The 9,155-nt window shown below is 39.1% G+C and overlaps 1 protein-coding gene across 1 annotated transcript in view; it reads right to left on the bottom strand.

Annotated features, from left to right (window-relative positions):
- The window catches only part of Rbm18 (RNA binding motif protein 18), a 17,084-nt gene extending 8,397 nt beyond the window's left edge, over window positions 1-8,687 (bottom strand). Inside the window, exons 1-2 of the mRNA XM_013030182.1 lie at window positions 8,559-8,687; window positions 1,109-1,235 (exon numbers count right to left, since the gene is read on the bottom strand). Of these exons, the coding sequence (XP_012885636.1) occupies window positions 1,109-1,235; window positions 8,559-8,671 (240 nt within the window). The 5' untranslated portion in view covers window positions 8,672-8,687. The remainder of the gene's footprint in view (window positions 1-1,108; window positions 1,236-8,558) is intronic.
- Between the last annotated feature and the right edge of the window lie 468 nt (window positions 8,688-9,155).

Here is a 9,155-nt window from a genome sequence, read left to right as displayed (position 1 = left end):
GTTTTGGACATGACAACTTGTACTTCTCATTGTTGCAACAGGTCCACCTGTATCCTTAAACAACTGGTTTTTCCCCATCTCCTCCACAAGTTATTAGGTACATGTTCTTAATAAAATCACAACTAGGCATACAACACCAACATACAACAAAATTACAGTGTACTAAGCAGCATCTCTGTATTTAATAACATTAAAATTTCATTTCCTTATCAATGCATTTCCATCCTAAGAGCTAAATATTCTATGGATGAAGCTGACCATGCTCTTCTATAAATATTAAAATTTGATTGTATTTGAAATCAGGGCTTTAGCGCTGTTCCTGAGGTTTTTTTGCTCAAGGCTAGTGTTCTACCACTTGAGCCATAGCTCCACTTCTGGCCTTTTTTTTTTTTTTGGGGGGGGGGTCCAGTCATGGGGCCTGAACTCTGGGCCTGGGCACTGTACCTCAGCTCTTCAGCTCAAGGCTAGCGCTCTACCACTTGAGCTACAGCGCCACTTCCAGCTTTTTTCTTTTTGCTTATGTGGTGCTGAGGAATCGAACCCAGGGCCTCAGGCATGCAAGGCAAGCGCTCTACCACTGAGCTACCTTCCCAGCCCAACACTTCTGGCTTTTTGGTAGTTAATTGGAGATAAGAGTTTCAAAGATTTTCTGCCTAGGCTGGCTTTGAACTGAGATTCTTAAATCTCAGTCTCCTGAGTTGCTAGGATTACAGGTGTGAGCCACAGCGCCCAGGTGAGAGTACATTTTAAAGAAAGCAAAATAAAGTTGTATATGGCTCACTACAGACAATGTTTCTGTACTATAAGGGCAAAAGTACTGAAGGAAAGCTTTGTTGGTCAGCTACTAAAGAAACAAAATGAGATAGGGAAGGGTGGACATTCCAAATCATTTTGGTCATTAAAGTAGGCCTAAGATCTTGAATCTAAGGAGAGGCGACTTCACAAGCTGTTTTCTAAGCATCATTTTTAACATTAGGTGTTAAAAGAGGCAAACATACTGAAGAATTAGACGTGACTCCTACCCACAACGAACTGGGGTAGCAGTAGTCAGGAGATGCAAAATGATTATAACAGAATTTTACCATCAAAGAGAAAGAAGCTTAATTACCTGCTTAGTTTCAAAGTTAACAAAACAGTACCCTCGAGGCTGCCCCTCCAAAGCGCCTGACTTGTGGAAGAGGAAGTCAAACTGTTTCACCTTGCCGAACTTCTGGAGGAGCTTGAGGAGGTGGTATCTGTGGAGAAAGAAGAGCCCAAGAGTTCATTCTAGGAATTCTGTTGACCACTCACAGTTTCAAGTGCAAGATGAAAGCAGGAGCTAATTTACTCCAGCTAATTTAACACCCGCCCCTCCATCTTCCTCCAAACTGCTGTTTATTTGGCAAGCAGATTGTTTGCCTCTATTTGGAAAGGGAAGTAGAACTGTCATGCCTATATGCCTGTCCAACGTAAAAATACCAAACAAGCAAACAAAAAACCCACACCTAACAAACAGCTGTCTGGCCCACAAGCATCATTGGTTTTTCTTTGGAAGAAAAGCTCAAAAATAGTGTTGATTTATTTATTTTTAAGTTCTTGGCAATGAAATAGCATTTGTGAATAACTGTAACTCCATCAGCAATACACACCCACATTCCAAAAGTCAAAGCCTACCCCTCTAAAAAGTAAATGAAAGTAACAAAAACACACATATTTTCATACAAATAATGATAAAAATGTCTATAAGACTTTCCTTTGTAGTTCATCATTAGATCCAAAATCAAACTGTAGCTTGTGGCATATCTGCAGAAACTTGAGTTAAGACAATGTGTAACTACAACACAACTGAGGCTGGTCCCACACAAGGCAGGGAAACTTGGACAGTCCTGTGAATCAACCAGCCATGGGTAATCAACCAACTTTATCTGCCCTCACAGTTTATACTCTGGGATACAGTCAAATAAGGAAGCTAGATAGTCAAGGAAAAAACTTCCCAACAGAAGTTTACCCCAAGCTATTTATTGCTTGCTACTTAGCTCCCCATCCTATCCTTGGATTCTTTATTCTAAAATTTATTTGGTTTCTATAGGGCTTCTAAGTTATTCAAACAGATGTGGCCACAACAGGTTGCTGTGGCCAATCTCAATTCCGACTTCCTGTCATCTGATGTAAGAGTGAGACAAACCAACAGCTCTCCCATTTCCTTTTCCTTTGGCCTTCCTCCTGGCATCCTCTGAGCTATTCAAATGGAGTCAAGGCTTTCTCTAAACAATGCTGTCCCAGTGATACTAAAAAGGTATCAGCCCACATGCTAAATCTGTTTTTACTGGGAATTCCACCCCACAGGGAGTCAGTAAAGTTGTCTTTATAGGCACACATATTCATACTGTTTTCTAGAAGAAACTCATCAGGATTTATTATCGAACAAGAATCTCCTTTGGGAGACAGAAGATATGAAATTTACCATAAGTTATACTAAATTTGATACCAATGCACATCAAGCAACCCAATTATTTTTGACACAGAAAGGCAGATATAACACAGGTCTGGAATAGGGAGAAAGGATCCTAAGGCACACTGTGAATTGCAATCTCCTCTTTGGATATGTTTTAAAAATGGGAGGGGAAAAAAACCAAACCATACCCCAACTCCTTACTTTCCTAAAGAGACTGCAACTGCTTAGTGAGAATATATGAGGAAATTTCTATTTTCCTTGGTTATCTGAATGGGCTTATAGCAAGAGTGAATCTACTAGACATAGATGAGCTACAATAACCTCCTCCAGGGCCTTTAATTCACAGCTGTATCTTTTACTTACTATACTCATTCAAATATGTGCACCATGCTAGATGCCAATGGAATGGTGGGTCAGACACACTAAAAAAAAATTAAGGCTACTGTGGGCTGGCCATCTTTTCATTAGTTCCATTCTGTTTCATAGCAGGAAGGTAACACAACTGGTATTTCCTAGGAAATGAATTATAATTTACTCAGGGAAAAAAGCCCACCAGCAGATTATTCATTGTAAGGCTAACAAACACATTCTGCCTAAGAAGCATGACCTTAAGATTCCAGGAACATCTGCTTAGGTCTGTGTCTTTCAACTTCTCCAGGATTTCTTTTCTTGTTTGATAATTTCTTGAAATTATTGGAACACCGAAACAAAAAGAATGAAATGTTTACTATTTTACTTCCTGGAGATGGGACTGCAAACTCTGATAGTGAAAAAAGCTGCTTTCACATCTGCAAATACTTTTATCTGCTGTGGGCATGGGAGAGCTCACTACTCATCCCAGGCATGCTTCACTTAATGAAACATGTGTCCTGCTGCCTGCAGGAGCAATTCAGTTGGTATACCACATATTCCATAACCTATTCAGTATTTTCTGTGGTAAGTCTTCCTGCTGCATGACAGAAACAATCTATGCAAATGTTAAAACAGACACCTATGTATGTATCCAGAACCAATTAGGTACTTGGACTGTGTAGATGAATAAATCTCCCTTGAGGGCCCTTACATTCTGGTCAAAGCTACACATAATTGTGAAACAGTATGATATTTACACACAGAGGTATGTATAGGCACACAGTGACAAAGGAACTCAATTGTGCAGGGAAGGCAGTAGCTAAAAAAAGCTTTGAGAGCCAGGCACCAGTGGCTCACACCTGTAATCCTAGCTACTCAGGAGGCTGAGATCTAAGGATCATTGTTCAAAGCCAGCCCAGGCAGGAAAGTCTGTGAGACTCTTATCTCCAATAAACCAATAGAAAATGGGAAGTGGCACTGTGGCTCAAGTGATAGAGCACTGGCCTTGAGTTGAAGAGTGCAGGGACAGTGCCCAGGCCCAGAGTTCAAGCCCCATGACCGACCCCCCCCCCAAAAAAAAAGAGCTTTGTATAGGTCAGCAAGAGGGAATACCATGTAAAAGAGGTTTGAATCTGACCCACTAAAAGATGGTCAGAACAAGCAATTCTAATGAGAAGCCAATGAAGTGATATAAGATTAATTTTAATGAACAATTTGTTTTAAAGGAAGTTTTCTTTGTAAATCTATACAAATTACTGAGGGAATCATTATTTTCTGTACTATATACCTTATTAAATGGTTTCATACTTCAGTACCCTGCCCCTTTCCCCCCGCCCTGCCTCCTCCGTCCCTGACAAGGTCTCACTATGTAGCTCAGGCTGGCCTCAAATTCAGTTATGATTAGTTTTTTTTTTTTTCCTGCTCTACCACTTGAACCACAGCGCAACTTCTGGCTTTTTCCGCTTATGTGGTGCTGAGGAATCGAACCCAGGGCCTCATGCATGCAAGGCAAGCACTCTACCACTGAGCTACCTTCCAAGCCCTGGCCTCAAATTCGGAATCCTCCTGCTTCATGCTTCTGAGTGATGGGAAAACAGGTGTGTTCCACCATGAAACCATAGTTTCAGACTTCAGTAAGCAAAGATTAAAGGCTGTCTCACAAAAAGCAAGACCCCAAAAGAAGGAGACAATGAGGGAAACATAAGGAGTCAGCTGAGACAAAGACATTTTTCTCAGGGATACAACATTCGATCACGGTTCATGAATTTATTTTCCTTTGCATTCTGATTTACCCAGATAAACCCTGAGATCAGCATCAGGACACTTCCACTGGACTGGCTCTCCACTGCTTTTAAGCTTTTAATGTATTCCAAGTTGATCACTTACTTGCAACAAATTGAAGACCCTTTTCAACTACCTCATTCATGATCAGTGGGAGCAAGATACATTTACATTCCTCAGACAAGGCTGTTTAGGAACTCAATGCCTTGGGTTCAACCCCAGCACCACAAATCCAAACCAAATACTCCTTAGGATAGACTTCAACTCTCCACTCCTCTTCAATCCCATTTCTCATATCTCAGTCTCACCCACTGGTCTAGAAGTTCACTCTATCTAGTGACGGTGTGATGATGGCAGGGTTGGTTATGGCAGCCTCTCCCAATCAATCTTCACCTTTAGTCTCTGACCTTCTAATTCATCTTACTTTTATGAGGGCTTTTCTAAAAACATTACTTCAATGGAGCCAGGCTCCTTTTAACACAAGGAATCTCTTCTACATGAAATTAAAACTTTTCTTACAAGTTTGACAAGACCTTGTCATAGCCTGAGAGGCTGCAATCTACACAACTATTCTCTTTATCATCATTTAGTATTTAACCTCTCTTTAGGCCAAAAAAGTTGTCCTGACTTCCTGCCTATACTTAAACAATTTCCTTATTCCTGCTTAACATGATTTTGCTTATTTCCCTTTCACTTAAAATGCTCAATTAGAATTTCGATGACTGAATTCTCGCTCATGTATGATGCAGTGTTTATAATATGGCTTTTTTACATAGCATATCCAATATTTGAAAAGAAAGCCAGTAATAATTACTTAATTAATTTTAGAGGAAACCACAGTGTGGAAAATAGATGTCAAAGGATATGTTTTGGCTTCTCTGTTGAGAGCACTGGTAAGTGATATTTAGAGGTATAGTTTAGCTTTAGGTCCCACAACAACTGAAAAGAAGACCCACATGTTTAAAGTTGAAACAGGATACTTTGGGTCATGACTATTCATTTACTGAGACTATTAGAATATTTATTTAAAACACTCTAAATCAGGGAGTAGGAAATTAGTCCTATCATTAACTTCAGTACGTTAAACCAACTCACTTAACTCTTCTTTTCCTATGAAACAAGGAAAGAAATATTTGTTTCCTTTACCTCCCTAAGTTGTTATGGGCTGAAATATGTGAACCTCATATAACTTTAGAATTAGAAATGTTCCTATCATTCAGTTGAACATTCTCATTTTATAGGTAAGAAATATGAGGTGTAATGTAGTTGGGGAATTAGAATAGAGTGGAGAGAACGTAGGTTTGGATTTTGCTACCTCCATAAATAGGGGTGTATCATCAAATCCAAACCTCTAAAGTCTGCTTAGTCATATGAGTACTTCTGGCATGTAGCATCACCTTTAAATAATGAGTATTGCAACAAAGAGTAAACACAAACAAACAGGAGGCATGATAGTAAAGTGCTAGACAATCAGCTGGGAATGATTATTTTTTTTGAGAGGGGACTGGACATTCTAGTATAACTCTAACAAGACTCAGACTAATAATCAAGACATACACAGAATGTCTAGTACTAGTGGTAAAATAAATTTGGGAAAATGCTGTTTAGAAGTAAAAAATTGTCACTATTTTACAGGTCTCTGTAATGGTATTTATGACAAGAAATGTATACCTTGCTTTCTAACAAGAGGTTAGGAGGGACGGACGGTAAAAAGAAAAGATACAGACAGGAAAGAGATAAGAAGGGTTGATTAAATGGGAAATAGCAGCAACTGGCAGTAATTCCTAGGTGAAGGGCTAAGTTTAATTAAGAAACTGGAAGATGTTTTGTAAACTTCTATCAAGGGTCATTAGAAGCTTAGAGATCTGGATTCAACTAACAACATTTACTGAGAATTAACTACAAGACAAGTACCATATGTTCAAATAAACTGTATCTTATAGTAATCTAATGCTTGGGAAGGACTGTATTTTAATTATTCTTCCAGGCTCCTCATTATTTATCCTGAGAGGAGTAGGATACAAAAGTTTACCTATTTTGCTAGCTGCCTGGTGGCTCACATCTGTAATCCTACTCAGAAAGATGAGATCTAAGGAAGCCAGCCTGGTAGAAAAGTCCCAGGGACTCTTACTTCCAATTAACCAGCAAAACGCTGGAAGTAGAACTGTGACTCAAGTGGTAAAGGGCTATTCTTAAGCAAAAAAGCTCAGAGACAGCAACAGGCCTTGAGTTCAAGTCCCAGGATTGGCACAAAATAGCAAAAACATCAGATATATTAACTGAGAGCAGGGGCAGATTCACACAGTCTTCCATAAGGCCATGAGTCATGTGAGAGAATGCAATAAATGCAATCTATATTCCAGAGTCACTTGGCCAAGGTAACACAAATTAATATAATAAATTTATAGTGAGACCCAAACATATCTACACTTAGCTAATTTGAGCTTCAAAAGGTTTAAGGAGTTCAACTTTCTGTTGTGATCCTGTGGTGTAAGTTTACATTCCCTTTCCTTTCTCCTTATCCCAATTTTTTTTTTTTTTTGGTGCTTCTCCTGGGACTTGAATTCAGGGCCTGGGCACTTCTGTGTTCAAAGCTAGTGCTCCACCACTTGAGCCACAGCACCATTCCTGGCTTTTTTCTTCCTTTTCTCTTTCTCTCTTTTTTTTTTTTTGCGTGTGATTAAATGGAGATAAGAGGCTCAAGGATTCTCTTGCCCAGTTTGCTTCAAACTGCAATCCTCAGATCTCAGACTCCGAGTAGCTAGGATTATAGGAATGAGCCACTGGTGCCTGGCTTAACTCTTATTCTTATATATACTTTTCTTCAACAGATGTTCCATTCCCTCTTCTCTAGTCTTTTGCACTATTTCACTGGGAGTACTTTCTCGAGCTAAGGATATACTTTATGTCTTCTCTAAGCATCAGCTCTGTGTTTAATCCACTATCTTTTACTACTCTTGTCACCAATCACTACTTTCCCCCTACTAAACAACTGGGTGAAGAAATAACCGCTCAATTCTTTGCTAAGAAATTCCTTTCCACGATAATGGCTACGATGGAAAGAGTGGCGAGTCATCAGGGATTGACAAAGAAAGGGTTGTGACTAAAGGCTTTAAACACATCTTCCCCAAAGTTTGATCAGAGCTTCTCTGAGCCTTTTCTTTTTGCCCAAGTGTTGAGGCTTAAACACTAGGCCTTGCATTTTCAGCTTTTTTTGCTCATAGTTAGAACTCTACCACTTGAGCTACATCTCCAATTCAGACTTTTTTTTTCTGGTTAATTAGAGACAAGTCTTGTGGATTTGTCTGCCTGGGTTGACTTTGAACCACAATCCTGAGATCTCAGCCTCTTGAGTAACTAGGGTTATAGGTGTAAGCTACTGATGTCTGGCTGAAATTTTCTTTTATATATAGTTTCTGATTATTTTTACTTTATGACAAGGCTCCTCAAATTTAAAAAGTCTGAAAACTACTTAGGATGGTATTTTGCACACAACAATCATTCAAATTTATTTAGTGAATAAAGACCAAAGAGACTAGGATGATCTCTGAGATCTCTTCCCACTCTCATTTTCTATGGTGTCGGGCTGCTTACATAGGAACTTTACTGAAGTGGGACTCTTCTGCCTGTTTACAAATATCGTGATCGTTCAGCTGTTCCTTTTTCTAGGAGACAAAATATATTAAAGGCTGATTCTATAACACAATTTCCTATAGTCACTAACTATAAAGATTCAAATACTTGGAAATAAGAAAACATTTGACAAGTAGAAAAAAGTTGTATATTTTTAACCAAGTTTGTGTCCTTAAGGTAGAAGAGTGCAAATGTTAAAAAAAAAAAGTGACAACAGGCTAATACCAAATAACATTCTCTTCAAAGAGAAATTAAACATAAATAAGAAGGCTAAATATATCCTATACCTCTTGAAATTCTTGTGAACATTATCACTACCCATACTGTAGGTAATGAATCACAGTGACATAAGACTTACTCTGTGATTTTGGGGTCTAGGTTGCCAATCCATAATCGGTGCCCTTCCTGTAGAGAGCCCTCTGAAAGGATGGATGCGTTCTCCAGGGGAAGTGTTTTTGTTTCTGCTTCCATCAATCTCTAGGAAATATTAAAGAGAATGTGAACAATTTAGACAGGAAAGGAGCAACTCTACTTGGACATGAGATTTCATATTTAATGCAACAAATATTTACCCAAAGAAGACATATTCTCTGGGAAGTCCTTCAAAGGCCTCAGTCTACAACCAGGGCCCTCCACCAGTTTTCGTAGGACAGCTCCTTTGGCGGCCAACACAGAAGCTGCTATTTATGGCAACAGAGGTGTGGCTATGGAGAATCTCAAACTTTGCTTAGGCAGGAGGCCAAAGTCTCTATTCCTACATCATACTCCAACTCAATAACTGCTCTCCAAAGTTTAACCACTGCCTCCTAAAATAAGGGAAGTCTCAATGTCTATCAAAGGGAATAGCAGGGAAGAAACAGTATCATATTCTTTTTCCTAATGGAAGAGGCATTATAGCAAAGGAAAGAAGCAACACAGGAAATTAGTACACAATTTTTTTTTTTGGGTCCGGTCG

Source organism: Dipodomys ordii, unplaced genomic scaffold, assembly GCF_000151885.1.
Source record: "Dipodomys ordii isolate 6190 unplaced genomic scaffold, Dord_2.0 Scaffold127, whole genome shotgun sequence".
NCBI classification, from domain to species: Eukaryota; Metazoa; Chordata; class Mammalia; order Rodentia; family Heteromyidae; genus Dipodomys; species Dipodomys ordii.
Note: the sequence above shows the minus strand (reverse complement) of the source record. Positions and strands in the feature narration are given on the sequence as shown.